The following is a 20453-nucleotide window of genomic DNA, read 5'->3' on the forward strand; positions in this document are numbered from 1 at the left end:
TCTGAGCCAAATGCTCAAAGTTCAAAGAAGGAAGAAAAAAAAATTATTTAAGAAGGAAGTTAAGCTCTTGGACTCTTTAAATTAAGATGACCATAGATTCTAAAATGTTGCAATACTCTTCCAGTACTTGTAGTAAGAACGAAATACTGCAGCTGGTCTAATGTGGCAAACCAAAGTCATAAAACCTAGTCTCTCTGTGATCTCAACATGTCTCAATTTCTCTTCTGCTCACCTGAAAATACATAGCATGTAAACAGTAAACTATAACCACCTTCTCAGATCTGGAGGTTCTTACCTGGCAAAGCAACTGTACCATCTTGTTCCAAAGTTTCAGGGTTTATTCTTATGGCTGTCATACTGTGATTATTCGCATCTCTATATAATAAATAACCCTGGTAAGAGTAAGAATATATATATTGGTATGAAAATATTCTTAAATACATCAAAGGATACTGTCCAAAACGAAAAAAAATACAATCATTATTTTAGGTATTGTTTAAAAAATTTGGAAACCTTTACTTTTAACATCAAATTTGCTCTATTTTGATAAACTTTTTTCACCAATCAAACTCTGCAATAAAAAGCAGGTATTTGACCCCCTTCCTCCACACTTTCTACATGCTGTAGATCAGCATGCTGAAGCTCCTGTACAGCTTTTGAAGCCACGAATAGTAATTCTGTTCTTCATACGTTTATACAATCACAGTGAAAAGCCACAACAAAAACCAATGCTCTGGTCCCCACTTTCCAAATAAACAAAAGATTCATAGAAATTCCAGGAAGAAGACACATGTATTGCCCTATATAGATGAGTGATCATTAATGAATATTAATATGTGCATTAAAAACTAGAGAATTTTTCAAAAATGTTATTTAACTACTTTGACTCCCACGCTAACAAAAATCCATGTATTTATTCTTTCTGAGCTCTTCATCAAAGAAACTTCGGCAAAGTATAAGGTTATGCTGGTGACAGCAGCCATAACACAAGGTTCCATACAATGAGTTCTTATACTGCTGACCTCCCAACTCCTACCCAGACCTAGGGGAAAGGAGATATTCAGGACTAATGACTTCCTTCTTCTATTTCTCCACATGCAGAATACCTTCATTTCCCCAAAATTACCTATTCTGGTCAACAACACACATCAAGATGTCTCCTTTGGTATACCAATATAGTATCTTCTCTCTGTTCACATGCATATATTTTTTTAAAGGTTTGATTCAGTCACCAGTTTAGAAGGTTTCTCAGTAAAAAGATCTGCCTACCTGAATCTCACATTTGAGTTTTATTGTTTATACCTATAACTTTGAGTGCACTTTTAAACAAGTACAGTCCAGTAAGTTTTGTTTTAGCTTAAACTAGATAGGTTGCGTAAGCCCCCATGTTTGCATAATGTGCACAGATCCATAAGAAAGGCAATATGGCAACTTTGCTCTTATATCTTTTTTGACCGCACAATTCGAACCCTTCAAGGATTTTGAGGGAGCAAGGCAGAAACATAGTTGGAGAATTTACACTTAGCACTTCTGCTATAAAAGCAGCTACAGGAAAGAAAAAAAGATTACTTAAGGGCACTATGAACATACCCATTCCAGGTGACTGAGGCCAAGCAAAGCAGTACTCACCTACAGGAGAGCTGCAGAGGCCAATACGAATAATGACTAAGTATTGATTCTGAAAACAGCAGCGTCGTAGCAGGAGATAGGACAATGGCTTGCATTTGTTTGAAGCGTGATCAGCCCTAGGTTGGGATTCTACACATCTAAGAATGGATGCATTTCACAGGGAGGTCACTAAGGCTTAACCTCAGAATATCTTCATCTACCAAAGAGTCAGAGACCCTACTTACAATCATCTAACAACAAAAGAAAAATCTAACCACGCCTTTTCCTTCTATCTAAACTACTTGAATTTTCCTGGATAAATCAATCTCTGTGAAATGAGGAAAAACAAACCCACACAAACTAGCAAAAATAAGTAAAGAGCATTAAAGTAGATAGAAAAGGTTCAGTCTAAAATAACTGACATGATGAAGCAAGAAACAGCGCTTGAATTTGAGCTGACTTTAACCAAGCACCTGAAGGCAAATGACACTGAAGGCACATCTTACCTCTTTTACATACACATACTTAGCAGTGAGTACAACTTGCACATCTTCCTACAAATATAGTCCCAGAGTCACATTTTTCCAACTAACAGTGACTTTGGGTATAGTCAATGTGTGAGTGCATACACGTGCACAAGCACTCAAAGAAGAGTATCAACTATAGATATGTACAGAATGTCTGAATGTGTAACTCTATACAGTGAAACTGTATGGATCCTATTCCTTTCCAAACTGATAAAACAGGCTCCTGAATGAATGCATCCACACACATTTGTACTGCACCAGTATATCTTTTGGTGATCTGTTCTAATACTAAACAAAACCAGATTTCATGTATATATATATATATATGTATAACTAATAATAGAATATATATTTGTAATGAACAATTTCACTTCAAATGCATGGCAAGGAGTACACTCAATTTCACACTGGGTCAATGACATCACTCAGTTAATAGTAAATATACAGCAAAAATTGCTTAGTAGTTAAAAAATTAAGTAAATTCATTGTTCTCTGAAATTTAATTTTCAGTTTGTTATGTTTTTTTTTTTGTCTGGTTTGGGTTTGTGTTGGGTTTTTTGTTTGTTTGGGTTTTTTTTTTTTTGAGAGAGTGCACTCGGTGGTAATAACAGGATTCTAAAAAAACACCACTAATTTTATAATGAACGGCAAAGATCTAAGAAAATGTAGTTGATATTCCAGTAACCAACTAACTCTAAAACCCCAAAACATCTAAATATAGTTAACTCTGCAGTGGTAACGTCAACAATTATCTCTACTTACGGTTTACACATCCTCAATCATTCCCCAAAAACAGCGCTTCCTTATTTTACTGCAAATGTTTTAAAATCAATTTCTTTTCATAAATAGGTATTTCAAGTATTTTTACACTATTTTGTTGCAACAGCACATTTTTACATCTACTAACTTCAAGAAGCACATATCAATTGACTGTACAATTCATAAATTTACATGTTAAACCAGCATGTTTTGAGAAAGTCTTTACAGTTACAAATCAATTACACTTTTCATTATCCCTTTCTATATGTCAGATGTTCCTCATCTTCCACCATTTAAATCAGTACCAAAAAAATTAGTTTTATAACTAAAGCCAAAGGAACAATAGAATATCCACGTAAGCTTACTCTAAGCCAAGGTCTACTTAAATTACTCATGAGCGATGAGGGGTGGGGTGCACATTTTATGTTTTAAATATTCACCTACCTGAGCATAGCCTAACCAAGACTTTTTTTCCTTTCTGTTTTTGATGCGGGATGTAGAATTGTATATATGGCCCTGAAAAGCAAAAAACTCCAATCATTTAACAAGTACCAGACTGAAATTTTACACTTAATCATTTATCATCTACATAACAATATCTTCAACCATATTGAGAAGTGAAAATTGTAAGAAAATGCTGTAAAATTCTCACAGAAATAATCAGAAAAATTGAGACAAACTGTAAAAGTAAGCCACAAAAGATTTTCAATGGAAACAGGACATCATAAAAGTTAAGTTAGTATTTTAACTATCATTCATCAGACAAGAAGAAATCACATTACCCTCACTGTCCCACTATATCCAGAGCCGATTTTGTAAAGTCCATCTTTACATAAGAGATAGAGAAAGAAACCATCACTCTGAAGTAGGCACTGGTCATCTTCATCTACAGATATTTCTTTCAATGGCCATTTGTGCATCAAGGCTGCCTTCTTTATCCCATTACTGAACCAGTCCTGGATTTGGATTTTGCCCACCAGAACTGCCTGCACACTCCGCTGAAGAGAGTTTAAAATGGTTGGCACCTAAACAGTAAAAGAAATAGTGAGTGAGTGAAAAACATTAATATTTTTTAGAAGTTGTATCTTCTGTTCTATCTCGAACTCAAGAGAGACAAAGAAATACCTACTCTTGACTCAAAAATAGCGAGGAGAAAAAAGTTAACTAATTTTACACAATATATCTTCTCAGAACTCATATACACGATTCACATAAATTCCCAGATACAGACAAGTTTTAGTGCAAGACCTGAATAGTCTGACAAGCATGGCTGCCATTATTGGTGAGGATAGCAGAGATTGCTTGCAATGTTCTTCCTGTCTCTCCCCAAGCAGCTACCAAACTGAAGAGGCAAGCGCAGGAAAGTGCTGTCAAGGACTGTCCTGTACTGTCATTCATTCCCGTGCTACGGACAGTTATCTCCAGAAGAAGCTGAAACAGGGATTCTGCAAATAAAACACAGCAATAACACAGACAAGTCACAAAATCATACCAAGCAATTTGCCAATCAATGGGAAAATAAACTTAAAATATACATGATACATCTTTCCTCAGCCATTAAGTTTAGCCTGATTTCCTGTCAGAAAAGAAAGTATCCCATTTAAATAGGCCTGAAATATCCTTAACTTTTCTTTCTTTTTCAGCCAGAAAACATTGAGTCTTGATAATCACAATGGCTGGAGAACAAGAAAAACTAAGTCCTTCTGTTACAGTGAAGCACATTAGTAAGAAATGGGCCAGAAGGAGTTACTTTACCTGCCTCACCACTGAGATGATGTGTAGGTTTTGACCAAACTTGTCTAATCTTTACGACCACTGCCCATGTTGATGCACACCCCATTTCTCAGCAATGAGCATTTGAAACAAAACATGAAAAATAGTTTGATCACATGCCTCTTTTCAAGGACTGTTTAGTAGCTGAATATCTGTAACAATCAAGGTGTGAACAGAAATCCATCTCAATTCTTTTGATAGTATAATCACTAAGGCAGTAATCAAAACAAAGCCTTCTTTGTAGCTTTTTAACACTCTGTGCATCAATACAAAACAAAAGCTTTCTGTAGCAAACCAATATCATCTTTGGAAATGGAATATTATTAAGCCATAACATAGGAAAACATTACATAGAAAATCTTAAGATATACTTTTTTATTATTTTTAAACCACAGATGCTACAGCCTAGCCTTCCTTGCAGTTCTATAAACCAGTAAAAACTATTAATTAAAAAAAGATAATTGGATTTTAACTTAAAGGACATAATCCATCATACACTCAAAGCCATCAGGAGTTCAACTTTTATTTTCAATATAATTAAAAGCAAAATTAATTTTCAGGGAAGCTTTTGGATGGCCAGAGGAAACAAAAGCAAGAATGCTGACACTTTGTTTAGCAGCTTTATATAAATTACAACATGAAATAGCTAAGACATAGATTACAACAGCAGATCGCAAGAGAACTTCACTGTAGAACTATTGTCTTTCCAGTATGACCAAGTATTTTATAGCTTCAGTAAGACAAATGAATCACAATTTGTAAAGTTGTACGGTTTACTATGTTTTAGTGAAACTCTGCGTTACACAGCAACAAAATATGAAAAAAAAAAAAAAAAAATATACACACCCACACCTTTACATGCCAACACTCCTATTCTACAAAAGATTAATGCTGAGAAAGTACTAGTTACATACACCACAAGGAGTCTACACTCCAGAATACAATCCGTCAGTTGAGAACAAGCTTGGTACTATCTCACAAATACTTGTTAGGAACCATTTTCTTCTGTCCAATACAGTAACAGATGATGTTAATAGAAATACAGTAACAGATGAGATATTACCTAGCACTTCAGGAGGCTCTGATTGCAGGCCTTCTGGTTGCTGGCCCTGGAGCACATTAAGTAGGGCTTGTAGGCTCCTGAGACACAAGGATGGATGAGAAAATCTTGTCTCCTTTATCAGTTCAAAGACTTCACATAATCCAACTTCAATGATCTAAAGAAGTACAGATATTTCAGATTATGTTAATATTTTTGAATTTTCATCAATAAGTACATCCCAATGTTCACAGAACAAGACAGCTATTCAAATAACAAAAATGTAATACAGAATACAATGGTAATTCAAGAGAGAATAAAAATCGAGAACGCAACTACACAACTGTATTAGCAAATATTACACAGAAGTCATGTCATTCTATGAAAGAGCATATCTAAGCAGAGTAATAGTTCCCAGAAAAGATAACAAAACAATTTTTTTTTGGACAATGTAAGACAAATTGTGCCTCTGAGCCCTTCTAGTTTCTATTGAGTTCACACTTTGATAGACCTCTTTTTCCTTTTTCCTTGATCATTACTGTGAACCAGAAAGCTAGAACTGGCTTGCAACTTGACTTCCCAACTTGATACATTTGACAGCTGATACTGGCAGCACTAGTACGTTCCCCTCCAAAGACTCTGAGATTGTTTTTGTGACAATATAAAAAATAAAGATTAATTGCTTGTCACTAAAACTCCACAGCACTCATCAGAGATGCACTATGCCAACTAACACATCTGTAAAAGCACTGTTACAGCCACTCCTAACTTTGCCTTTCAGAATTCCTGAATATTCTCAGATTACAATTATGCTTCTCTCCACTGACTGTTCCCTTTCACTTCCTTCTCAAACTCAGCATGTCATAATGATGAGAATGAAAGAAAAGTGAGCAGGGTTAACTTGTTACAAATGAGCAACGCCATCTTCAAAACTTTACTACGTGTTTCTGTCAGGAGCAGAGCGGCAATGTTTAGTGTTTAGATTCACCTCTAAGTAAAATCTAAGGAAAAAGACTGAAATATAAATAAAATTGTTAATGGAACTGCCACTCATGCTTAAAACAGTTCTATTCTGACAGTCAGCTGTAAGTTCTATTGGATGCCTTCTAACTGTCTTTGCTGTCATTCAATTTATTTCAATTCTTGCCTTTTGGAAGTAACTTTACCACCTGTTCGATTTTCGGAGGAAGAACAGAAACATAATCAAATCAAGTCTTCAAAGTGCAACAGCAATTTTCCTGCAAATTACACTTTATATTTTGTTATCTTCAATGGAGTGTGAGAAAAGGCATGCATGGAATCTACAGGTGAAAAAAAGGTCAACAAAAAACCAGCACAGATGGTTTTTCCAGGATCCAAAATTCAGCATCATCTTGCAGGCTGAAGAATAGAATACATTGTAGTACATTTTTAGAAATATTCTTCTTTTTCAGTGATACTATCTTTGAGGGAAACTGAGAAGTTTACTGTATTCTTCCAAATCTTCAGACAGAAGACCTCATCTAGTAGCTGACAGAAGCAGCTGGAGAAAGCAGAGGACTTAGCACAGTGGAGAAAATAATCTGGTGAACTTCCACTATGGCAGGAATCAACAATGGATAGATACTTCTGCTGGAATTTTGTCTGATCTGCACAGGTTTTGGGTTGGGTTTTTTTAGTATATGAGATCAACAGGCTGGGTAAACAGGTTTCTTAAAACAGGTATCTTCACCTTTATGCTTTTATACATATGTATACTACATACACACACACACATATATATACACACACATATATAACGTATGTATCTCTGTCTCCCAACTCCTCCAAACTGTGCACTGAAGGACAGAATAAGCAAACAGCTCTTTTCAAGACATCTTAAGCTTGTTCTCGCTGCTCTCTGTGGCATCTCTGAGTCAAAACAAGCACTGCTGCAGTCTGTGTCACAGCTTGCCAGCTCTTACTGATGTTCTCTGCACAGTCACCCTCCTGTTCCCTTTGCAATATCTTTGCGACTTCATATCAAAAGCATAAACCCACCTTACGAAGGTGCACACAATTCTAGCCTGGATGCAGACATTATGACCAATAATTAATTCCTCAAAAAAACGCCTATTTCTTCAAGAAATCTCATCTACACTATTGTTTCATTTCCTTTGTCTTTTCTCTCTCATAACTGCCCAGTACTCGCGTTTCTGTTTAAGGATACATAATAGCCTGTATATTTATACCCTGCATTAATTTATATGTTTATTATATACATACAAAAAAAATACTTTACACAGGTAAAACAATCTCCTAATGTATTTTAAAACACTTAAAAGTCAGTTTCTGAAGAGAGTAATTATTTTTCTTCTATTTTTTGTTACAACTTGAACATTTTCATTTTTGCTTAAGCTTATTAACTAAACAGCAAAATGTATGCCACTTCAGGAACAAAGAATAATTAAGTCAGTTAATTCCACCTTAATCCAGCATTTGTTTCCTTCAGTACAGGGCTTTTGTGGATCTTTCATAACCCAGCGTTAATTTTAATATTGGTAAAGAGAAGTGCCTCTTTTTAACTCTAACAATTACAAATCAAATGAGCAGACATTAATCTGCCCTATTTCAAGCAGAGAGAATTCCCCATCACTAGCCAAGCTACTAAATAAATAAAGTACTAAATAAATAAGTCAGGCAAAGGTGATTATTTCTTGTAAATCCAAAAATTTAAAGCTATCAAAGCAAGTTACTAAACTGTCTGAACACAACCAAAATACAAACTTGTTATGCGCTAGTAACTGAAGACCAGCAAATGGTGTCTCTGTGTGTCTGTTAACAATTGTTAAAACCAATTATTCTCAATCTCAAACTGCACAGGGCAACTTCTAATTCTGAAGTGCATTCTAAATAAAACCTCTAACAAACCTGACTTCCTCAAGTTTAAAAAAAAAAAAAAAGATACTTCGATAGTGTCCCTCCAAACAACCTAAGCTGCATAAAAAGTAGAATGTTTTCAGCTCATTCTCAAATAAACAAAGATGTTTTGAGAATTAAAAAACCAAACACACCAGGGACTAACTTCACTACTGTGAACTCTGGAGAATCTTTAAAAGCACAAATTCTGGCTACACTTTTTTTTTTTTTAATCTTTCACCTCACTGTCAAACTCAAAATATATCAGTATTCTTTCTAATAAGTTATCAATTACTTTCAGAAACTGGTCTAGTAAGTATTATAAACCTTAGGAACGTCAATAACTTTCTTCTTTATATTTAATAAACTAAGCCCTACCCAATATTGTTCATTATACATAAGAACCAGACCGCAATATACTCAAAGCATGAGACAAGACACCTATATTCAGGATACAAAGACATTTACAGAGTTAGCCTCTAAAAGTTTTACTACCTGTGAGATAGCTCCAAGTGGATGCTTTTTTCAAATGCACGGATGCAAGTGAAATTAATAGTAAAAAGTATCTTACCTCAGAGTGACCTAAACAACTCAATATTAGCTAGACAGTTACTAGAAATACTGAGGTTGTATAAAGAATCTAAGCCATCATTGAATCAGTAAAAACTCTTGTATTCTTTGATATTTTGTAGTTTCTTTGCTAAAAATGAATAGTTTGAAAGTATACTGATTTTCATGAATTTTGTATTTGCTGGTTTAAATGTAACAAAATATGTCACTGATTTTCTGGTTTGAGAAAGTAAAAGTAACGTTTGCTACTTACAGTTTCCCTACCATTTTTCCTAAGTCACCATCTTTTTAAAACTGCACCACTTTTCCAAGGCTCTTTTTCATAAACTCTCCAACACCTTTAACAATAGCAATGTATTAGTGTCCAGATGCAAGTGTTCTGTCCATATCACTGGTAAATCTCATTCTTCTTGGAACCTCTTTTAATTTCAAAATCTCTTTGTGTTCTTCATAAATGCTAATAGCTATGATGCCTTTTACTTAAAAAGTCAAATTAAGCATCTACAAGCACTTGCTGATGCGTATAATTTAATCCACAAAGAGTCAGATGGAGTTCATAAAAAATACTAATTTTATTTGTACTGTCCACACATTATTTTGTGACTGTCAGCCATGAAATTTCAGTTACCTGACTTGTTTATGTTCCTCTGCAATTCTCCACCACTATTTTCCAGAGTGCCAACTTTGCCTTGCAGATAATACTACCTAAACACAATCATCTATAAAATTCTAATTTTCTAAGCAATTAGAACATTCCACATAATCACTGCTGCAACAACCTTTTTTAGTTCAGTATTTGTATTGTTTTTAGAGCAAGTATAAATGTGGAAAGTTATTCTGAATATGCTTTTTAGACTCAGAAGAATAACAAAAGGAAGCAGGATTCACAGCATTGATAAGCTAGCAATGAACAAAACACAGAAGTTACAAAACAAGTACAAAACAGGTGAATCAGCAAATAGAAGAAAAAAATCAGTAACTCTTATATAGTTTATTTCTGACTTTCCACCGTTAATCCTACTATAAGCATATAAGTAGTAAATAGTAAAACCCCTACCCTAACTGTTGAACTACCATGTCCAAAATCTTAATGTGCATTACTATGTACAGCCATCAGCGCCAAAAGGCACTAAAGCCAAAAAAGGGAAAGATTAAAAAACTAAGGTAGTAAGAACAATTGACAGTTACTGCAATTACACATATACCTGGCAAATAATCTTAGAAAACACTACACCTACTGAATTCCAATAGCAATAAGATTTATTCAAGCAAGAGAAAGCACCCTTTGTCATTACCAGCTAGTAGCCTCTGACAGATGGCAGAGCCGCTGTATGACTTTTGAGCCTGTAGGTTATTTTCAACTACCAGCACTTAACAGAAGTGCAAGTTGAATGTTTACCTGAAATTTAATTGACTTTAAAATTAAGTATTGCACAGGTACACAGATCTTCCTAATTCATCAAATCAGATGATTCTGGACTAGACGGACTACAAATAAAACTATAGCTACTTTCTGAGCAGCTGGCTGTTTACGCTGTTCTTTATTCCTCATAGAGAACATACTAACTTTAGATCACATACATGGCACATGTTAAACAGTATCCAGTTACTTGCCTTTGGAAGTTTAATAGGTGGCTCTTTGGATTCCTCTTCTTCATCACTGTCCGAATCCCCACTCTGTACACTGTTCTTTGAAGCCAAAGATACAGATGCTTCCTTTTTTTGCCACTCCAACACACAATGGCGGACATTGCAGTAAACATTAAAAGCTGAAGGGTTGCTATGTAATCTGATATCCGGTATGGTTATTGTACTCTCTAGGTTTTCAGTCTGAAAAACAAGAGTAGTTTTAATTTTAGTAGAAGTTTCAAGCTTTGCTAAATACAAGTAATCTAAACAGTCTCAGTAATTTTGGCTGATCAAATGATTCTCTAAGCAGAGACTGAACTTTCCTGTTGAAGTACCAGTTATATTTCAGGCAGGGAAGAAAGGAGAAAGACAAAGAAATTTCAATATATTCCATCTCGCTTTAGTCTCTCAACTCTCATAACCTGATGAGGACACTGGGACAGAAAATGAAAGCAGCCCAGGCTACAGAATGGTCCAAACATCTGCCACAGTCAAAAGACTAGCAGAATTCAGAATTTACCTTCTTAACAGGGGTCAGGTTTTTTTTTTCCTTTTTTTTTAAATTAATATTACTGAATTTTAAAATGCATTATTTGTTATTCTAATTCTTAATCTATTAGTAAATAATAAAAATTCAAGCTGCTTGCTAAATGTATATTAGAAATTTAAAAAAACATTAGTTTTGTCATTAAATGAAAACAGATGGCAAGTTCAGAAACTCCCCAACAGGATGCTGTGCATATAATTTTGTGGATAGTAAAATCCTACTGGACAAACTACTAAATACAAAAATCTATCAAGGCCTATGAAGTAACAGGACACGATCCTGTTTTCAGAAGCCCTGAGCCACAAAGTAAGAGTTGGGAAACTGTTCTGACAAACTACCACTACCAATGTCCTTACCCTACTACTACCGCGCCCTGCCCTTTCTTTCCTTGGCATCTACTACTGGTATATTACTGTCAGTCACTGCCAAGACACAGAAGAGCCTTCATGAGGCTGTCATTAGACTTGGAAAAATACTAAGAAAAAACACTTATTGAAAAAATCTTTTAAATTCTGCCCCATACTCTCCCTTTCTGCAACAGTAAGATGGGACAGGAGGAATGATAAGACTTAAAAACCAACCAAACAAAATCCCAAAACAACAACAACAAAATAAATCCCCAGGCAGGGTTATACTTTCTCTTTGGTTGAGCACAACCAAAGACTAGGCTGTTTTGAGCACAGGCTATGAAAAACTGGACTTCAGGCATATAGGAGGAAGCAATATATATAACGCCTTGGTGTAAACAGAGGGCACAGGGACTACATATGAAGAGAAGGTGTAGGTTAAAGAGTGCGGGACAAATTTGCCTCAATATGCAAGGCAAAATTTGGAGGTGCATTAGGCTAGAGTAAGTCATGGTCATGACTAACTTGACAAGGTTATTCTGGTTTGTTTCTTGTATTCTTGGGGGGCGGTGAGGGTGGAAGCTTTTGGTCTTTCTTTTTATTTAAGGGGGATAGATATTGTGAAGGACCACGTTCATTTGGCAGGAGAGTAAGCAGTGACAGATCAGAGTGGAAATACTCATACATCCATGAAAGCAGTCATGGGAAAGAGGACCTTAAACTAGCAAAGAAGAGGGGAAAAGCACTTTGAGAACCAGTGAACTGGATACTGTTTTGATGAGGGGATTTATTTTTCTGCAATATGGTAGTCACAATTTTGTACATCAAAACACAGCAATGGTTCACAACATATTTTTATCTGCACTTATCTTTTTATTATTACCAGAAATAACATGGGTTTCTAAATTAGACCATTTAACACCATGTTACAAAACTTACTAAAAATTCAAAATATCTTCAAAATATTTCATAGTTTACTTATTTCCTTTTATTTTTGACTATAGTATTATTCTAACTGTACTGGTACATTTGCATATCCTTCCTTCCATTACCACAAAATTATTGCAAGTTAAAACATTAAGAAGCAGTGGTTTACTCTGTGGCCTATTTTATCCAACACAGACAGGGTGTTAATTTTATCACCCATGGCAGCGTTAGCAGTACAAATACATAAAGATAATGGAAAAAAAAAAAAAAAAAAAAGCTGGTAAAAGTTCCCTACATACATACTGAAAATTTGGGTTATTTGGGGTTTTTATCCTTTTTTTTTTTTAGCACAACAGAACTTCTGCCATTAGGGACTGAAAGACAGTATCAGTTGTCCTTATTCAACAGGAATATCTTTGAAATAATAAAGCTGCTGTTAAAACCCCACAATATTAATCAGTGCAAGAACTCAAGAAACAACCTCATATGTTATTCCGGTATCAAATTGCATCAAAATAGACTTGGACTGATACCAATGATAATGAGCTACTACACACTTTTAAAATGTATTTGGCACCAGAAAACTACACGGTTTCAACACATGACTCTTCTGTATGTCAAATATGCATACACATACCCGACAAGTTTTTGCAGCTGCCGCTAAGGCAAACACATAATATCAGCTTTCAGCTTTACAGCTAACTCAGTGGAACTGCACAGGTTAAAAAAAATATTTAGTAAGTTTACTATGCATTTCCTAGTTTAGTGACAGTTACAGGAAGAGAAAAATATCTGGATCCTCTAAAATATTCCTATCTGAAGTTCACTTATCTAATTAGTATCATGTATTGTAATTTTAACTTCTGTGCAGTTTCCATTCCAGTTCCTTCTTGTCAGGAGTTCAGCTTAGTCTTTGTTCCAGAACAGCCTAAGTTCTGTAGCACATGTAGCCTCTTTTGAAATAGGTTGGCCAAATTGTTTAAGCAGCACAGATAATTTTAGACATTACAGTGCTAGATAAAATATCAATGTATGTTTTCTTGCCTATTAATAATAAGCTGACTAATTTTCAGAAATAAATTCCTTCCTTATTCTCAATACAACTATTAAAAAGCTCCTTACCTAATGCTTTAGCTTTTAAACAGCAAGTACTTTAATCATTCTATCTTTCCAAGTTGTCTCATTCTTCTACAGCAGTGCACAAACTATAGTTATATACAACAATCTCCTATCCAGACTTCAGTACAGCACAACGTTCTCCAGAAAACCCTGCTCTACTTGAACAGTATACTCCATTCCGTTATACACTTGACAAATACAGAAGCAATCCTAACAATGACCCTTAAAAATAATTTTTAAATTCACTACCTGGTTTTGTCAGTTTAAAAACATTGGCCTTGTGACGACTGTACTAAATAAAACCCTTTCTGAACATAAGTTGTTGCGTTGTAAAAACAGGTTAAAAACTTTAGGGTAATTATGACTTTAACTGTTTCCTGGTTTTCATTTGAGTGGAAAAAAAACCCTCGATCGAATTAACATTAAATGTATATAAGCATACAAATGCCAAGCACATCTCAAGGCAAAAGAAAGGTGCTGAATGACAAGACACATTGTTTCTGGTTGGAGAGCAGGAAAGGAACTTCTGATCACCACTCTGTTCCCCACTGCCCCCAGCTTCACCATAAACTAAAAACCACTGATGATATATATATTCGTGATCTATTTGCTCAAGTCGCTGAGGGGCTTTAACTGTAATATTTATAGGTTCCAGGTCTTCAAAACAAACATCTGTTCTAAAGCAGAGGTATATGAGTAGGTTGTATAAACACTTTCTCAGATTTCTTTTATAAATGGTAGAGATGGAGATAATGGGAAAAAAAAAGAAACCGGAAAACTTTCTGCCCCTCTAATGCAAATGCTCATTCAGTAAGCGGCTTTTTTCCCCCTTTTTTCTTTTCTTCAATAGTTGTAGTGGAAAGAATTCAAAGCAGACATCAGAAGTTTTTTTCATGAGACAAGTATTTTCCTTTCCGAACTACGACAGATTCCTAACTTCACTGAGGTCAGATGCACTGGGACTTAAGGTTAAGTCCCAGGAAACTGGGACTTAAGTTCATCCCATCATCAACTCGAAGTTTCCTTTTCTGCAACTGATTAGAGCCACGGCATTGGGTCACTCTTCTACAGAGCCATATAAACTTCCCCGATCATATGAGATTCGTGTTACCTTGCTATTGGCTCGTAGATTTTGATATAGAACAGATCACTATGAAAATCTGCTAACTATGTCTACAAAACCCCACTAAGTAATTCTTATATCAAACTAATAAAGTCTATTTTAAGTTACAACAATTCTCTTAATGCTACTGCATTTCATGTTGACACAAAATACTTCTACATTGCCAAGGAAAACAGTGGAATATTAAGCCAAAAATGTTAATCGACTTCTAAGAATTCAGAGAAGCAACTGATTATTTTGCGCAGATCTAAGATTATTAATAATCCAATCAGACTGCTCTTGAGTGATGGGATACATTATTTCAATAAAAAAATTCCACACTAATAGTTTGTTTTCTTGGTGTTTTCTTGAGTGTATCAAGATCCAAAGATGTACAAAGATCTTTTCCTGACACTGTGGATAAGGTGTAGAGCAACAATCTCTTTTTCTGCACCTCTAAATGTCCTTTTCTTAATGGCTATGGGAATATGGCAATCCAAAGCACTCACTAAGTATAAGAATGACTAGAAGCCCAGCTTCTAGGACATCTGAGTAGAAGACAAGATGATAGGCTCTACATTTTTTTTCTCCCAAAGCACCTGGTTTCTCAGAATATGAAATTGTTATCACTTTCAAAAAGCACGGAGCTTCAAGACTGGAAAAAAGAATTATGCTTTTTGATACAGTGGTTTTCATACAAACTATAAGAAAGTGGGACATTCTGAAATCTATGTTGTTTCATAGGCTTGATAATCTGACACCCATCTACAAGAAGGGCCAGAAAGAGGACGTGCGGAACTACAGGCCTGTCAGCCTGACCTTGGTACTAGGCAAGATTATGGAGCAGTCATCTTTAGGGTGCTCACATGGCAAGTGCAGGACATCCAGGGAATCAGGCCCAGCCAGCACGGGTTCATGAAAGGCAGGTCTTGTTTGACCAACCTGATTCTCCTTCTATGATCAGGTGACCCGCCTAGTTGATGAGGGAAAAGCTGTGGATGTCATCTACCTGGACTTCAGTAAGGCATTTGGCACTGTCTCCCACAGCATCCTATTGGACAAGCTGGTGACTCATGGCCTAGACAGGTGTATTCTTTTCTGGGTTAGAAACTGGCTGGACGGCCGAGCCCAGAGAGTTGTGGCAAATCAAGTTAAATCCAGTTGGCAACCAGGCACAAGCGGTGTTCCCCAGGGCTCAGTATTGGGGCCAGTCTTGTTTAATATCTTTATCAACAGGCTGGATGAAGAGATTGAGTGCTACCTCAGTAAGCTTGAAGATGACACTAAATTAAGTGGGAGTGTCGACCTGCTCAAGGGTAGGAAGGCTCTGCAGAGGGTTCTGGACAGGCTGGATCAATGGGCTGAGGTCAACTGTGTGAGGCTTAACAAGGCCAAGTGCCTGGTCCTGCACGTGGGTCACAACAACCCCATGCAGCGCTACAGGCTTGGGGATGAGTGGCTAGAAAGCTGCCTGGCGGAAAAGGACCTGGAGGTGCTGGTTGACAGCCGGTTGAATACGAGCCAGCAGTGTGCCCAGGCGGCCAAAAAGGCCAACAGCATCCTGGCCTGTATCAAATAGTTTGATGAGCAGGTGTAGGGAAGTGATTGTGCCCCTGTACTCAGCACTGGTGAGTCCACACCTCGAATACTGTGTCCAGTTTTGGGCGCCACAGTACAGGAAAGACATTGAGGTGCTGGAGTGTGTCCAGAGAAGGGCAATGAACTCGGTGAAGAGGCTGGAAAACAGGTCTTATGAGGAGTGACTAAGGGAACTGGGGTTGTTTAGCCTAGTGAAGAGGAGGCTGAGGGGACACACTTTATTGCTCTCTACAACTACCTGAAAGGAGGTTGTAGCGAGGTGTGTGTGGGTCTCTTCTCCCAAGTAACTAATGACAGGACAAGAGGTAACACCCTCAAGTTGCACCAGGGGAGATATAGATTGGATATTAGGAAAAATTTCTTTACTGAAAGAGTGGCTAAACATTGGAACAGGCTGCCCAGGGGGGTGGTTGAGTCACCATCCCTAGAGGTGTTCAAAAGACGTATAGATGTGGTTCTTAGGGACATGGTTTAACGGTGGGCTTGGTAGTGTTACAATAATGGTTGGACCTGATGATCTTAAAGGTCTTTCCCAGCCAAAATGACTCTTATGATTCTATTCTATTCTATGATTCATTTGGTATCATCATAAACTGAAAATGCACCTTCTTAAACCAAGATACATGATGAAACATACATCATAAAACTTAACAGATATCCAGTATTCGTCACATCTTCTGTCTTGAGTGCTGGAAAAATATATTTGTGCTAGACAGAACATCTAAACTTCAATTTTGGTGGAAAGGAAGAGCAATTTTTAAACATGATGTCATTCTTACAACATGTGTGATATTAAACTTCAAAAAAGAGATTCTCAAGTGAAACCATACAACATGAGGTAACAGTGACGAAAGATCGTTTCAATGGTCAGAAGGACAAAAATATCTTTTTCAGAGGAACAGACAGAAAATCTGTAAAGGCAATAAACCTAATTAAATCCCTCACAAAAGTTTTCAATATTTTAGGTAGACAAAACAGGAGCAGATGATGTTCTCCAAACATTTAAGATAAAATTAGAAAAACCTTTCTCTTGAAGTTTTAAAAGATGCTGAAGAAAGAACAATTCAATCCTTAACTACTGAATAATGAAAGTGCAAGTCTGAGAAATTGCAATGTCAATGTAAGTAAAGAATCATGAACATAGTTTTAATATATGAAGGTAAAATTTTATTTCTTGTGTGATAATTTTTTCTAAAAGATAAGAAGCTATCTTCTGAGAGAGAATGATGTGCAGATGCCCATACCCTCATGTATGACTTGTCCTTTGTAAGCATACAGTCCCTGCTAAATGGAAGGATGCATTATGTAGGAGAGGTTAAATGGCACAGGATTGGTTCATAAAATAAATGGACTCACAAGTGCTCTTCTCAGCTTTTTGTAATATTCCAGTACACTCAAGGACAGAAGTAGGAAAAACAAAACCCTCTGGTCTCCTTTACACTTGTCTCACACCTAAACAGTCTTTCCAAAAGATGAAATCCATACATAGCTTATTTTCTGACCAATTTCTTCCCTTCCTCTTGAACCAGATGACTGCAATAATGGTTTATTCTCAGATGTGATGGAAATAAGACTATAATCTAGGAAAGGAAAGGTAATTTGCTGTTAAAGATAGATCTAACCTCTAACGCAGAGCATGGAACCTCACCAAATTCTTCTTTGAACAGTTCAAACATCTCTTAGAAAGGAATGCCCTCTTGAGGTTGAAACACCAAATAATATAAAAGCCATTGAAAACACTGCCAAATTATTTGAGAAGTTATGTGTGCTTTTAATGAAACAAATATTTATCCCAGTTCATCCACTTTATACATCTAGTCATTAGGTAGCAACACATTGTCTGTTACATGAACCACCCTTTCCCAAGGTTTTATTCCTTCCATTTGCATAAAGCTAAACAGGTCATGGTTTCAAACCTCTGCATAAACTAAACAGGTGGATGCCAATCACTGGAAGAACATTCTCTGTCTCTGGCAGACTCAAATTTCTCAGTATTCTTCAAATAACATTATGAGAACAGAAGATGGTGAATTCCGGCTTTCCATACAACCTCTCAGCTAAGTGTCCTAAGCAGCACTTCTGGGAATTAACAGTAAAGTGGGAAAACTCCAAGGGGTGAAAAGGGGGGCAAGAGGCAAAGCAGCAATATTCATAGGGTTGAGATAAGTTACACAGCCTACAATTTCCTAGTGATAACTGTTGCCAATAAAAAGGGGGGGTGGCGGGGGCATGGGCAGGAATCCAAGGTGTTACACCCGCATCTAATAATCATATACTTGTTTTTCTGTGTAAAAGTCACTCTCTACAGCACTGAATTTCTAAAGCCAAAACACACTGCACCCACATGGAAAACTTTTTACCTGCATTTAAAAAAAGATATTAAACCACAAAACCAAAAGTTAACAGTAGTTCAAATACAAGTGACCAAAACATAACCCCAGCTTAGAAACAGGATAAGGCTTAAACTACTGGGCTGCATTAAACACCAATTAATATTAATATTTCATACTTAAAATGTTATAACATTTAATGCTTAAATTGTGGAAATAATTTTCTTCCAGTTGCTCAACAATGATTTTTTAATGGTCTCTCCTCTTCAGTTACTCAATCATAATTTTTAGTAAGTGCAGGGTATAAATAACACATTTTTGGGTTCCCTCAGCTTATTCTTAATTTAAGGCCCTCTCTGCCTCTACCAAGCATACTAAGAGAAAACTCCCACCTCTGTTCAGACTAAAAGACCCTGGTTCTTAGAAAATAAACTGATGTACACAAGCTCTCCTGCTTAGAATAGCCAGTAGTGATGGGCTTTTCAATCTGCCCTATTGTAAGGCTTCAAATGGAAACTCCCATTTTCCTGACAATATATGCATCTGTTTTCAGACATTTCAGGGTAAAAATGATCATTGTGATTTCTCTGCAGTGCTAAGCACTGAATGCATTGAAAAGCGTATAGGAGGAAAAAGAAAACCCACAAACCAACAACAAGAAAACAACGAAAAACAAAAACCCAAAAAACACCCCTTATTTTCAGTAAACAAGGTTTGATACCCTAAAGACATGAAGGCAATTCTATGTTTCCCTTTTCAGCTACATTCTTCAGGAAATACACAATTTCCTGCTATTACGCAGTAATAAACTGGATTGCCTTTCTGTACCTCAGCGACTCGGAACGAATACCAATGCTCTGCTAGTCAACCTTGGCTTGCCTCAAAGACTGTCTAGAATAGAGGCATCAGTAAAAGACATGCAAAATCTCATTATGCCTTTCAAAGGCAGATAAATCTCACTTAATGCATCAAGTAGAAGCTGTTTTAAATCCAAGAAAAATCTTGAAAAGAACTTTCCACAGGCATGAGGTGCAGAGATGATCGGTTAGTGTCAAATCTGTAACTACTGACAAGAATCAGCCTCTAACATGCTCATGTTGTCTTTGGCCATTCAGAAGGGATTCTGACAATCCATTTATCCAATGCAACGAAATCCAAGAAGCACATCTGACTATCAACGTTGTGAAGAACAGCAGTTCTGGATTTAGCTTCCTACTCAGCAGTTCAACTAGGGCATCACTATCCAGAAAGACAAGGTTCCCTTTATACAGTAACAACGATCAAAGCTGAAGAGTTATCTTATTTTAAAAGCACACGTTTCTGTCACCCGACAGAACACAAAGACTAACGACATTCTGCAAAATTTCTTCAAATTTCTAACTTGGTTTTCTGTGTTGACAGTGAGCCTGATAAAATCATGACAGGAACAGGGCTAAAACTTCTAATATCCTAGCAACTGAAGAAAGGGCTGAAAAAAACCAGTTTGGACCAGAAATATTTCACTGTACAGTACTGAGAACAGAAGTGAAGATAAGCCCCTTCAATACCATAGTCTGGAGCTGCACTACTTGAGATAAGCAGAACAATCTGGTAAGTATCCAAAAAGGCAATACCAAATGGAGAGATACGGGGCTTGCTTCACCCTCCCAGAGTCGTCTGTCTTGAGATAGAGTAACTACATGAGGTTTGGCAAGCAGGGA

General features: G+C 36.4%; 1 protein-coding gene across 3 annotated transcripts in view; it reads right to left on the reverse strand.

The window, feature by feature from the left end:
* The window catches only part of MYCBP2 (MYC binding protein 2), a 204668-nt gene that overhangs the window by 155408 nt on the left and 28807 nt on the right, over window positions 1-20453 (reverse strand). For all 3 annotated transcript variants that reach the window (XM_086476678.1, XM_086476666.1, XM_086476671.1), the window contains exons 3-8: window positions 10768-10983; window positions 5731-5884; window positions 4143-4339; window positions 3677-3919; window positions 3339-3410; window positions 296-392 (exon numbers count right to left, since the gene is read on the reverse strand). In XM_086476678.1, coding sequence (XP_086332804.1) covers window positions 296-392; window positions 3339-3410; window positions 3677-3919; window positions 4143-4339; window positions 5731-5884; window positions 10768-10983 — 979 coding nt within the window. The remainder of the gene's footprint in view (window positions 1-295; window positions 393-3338; window positions 3411-3676; window positions 3920-4142; window positions 4340-5730; window positions 5885-10767; window positions 10984-20453) is intronic.

This window comes from Leptosomus discolor, chromosome 1, assembly GCF_034619465.1.
Source record: "Leptosomus discolor isolate bLepDis1 chromosome 1, bLepDis1.hap2, whole genome shotgun sequence".
Lineage (NCBI taxonomy): Eukaryota > Metazoa > Chordata > Aves > Leptosomiformes > Leptosomidae > Leptosomus > Leptosomus discolor.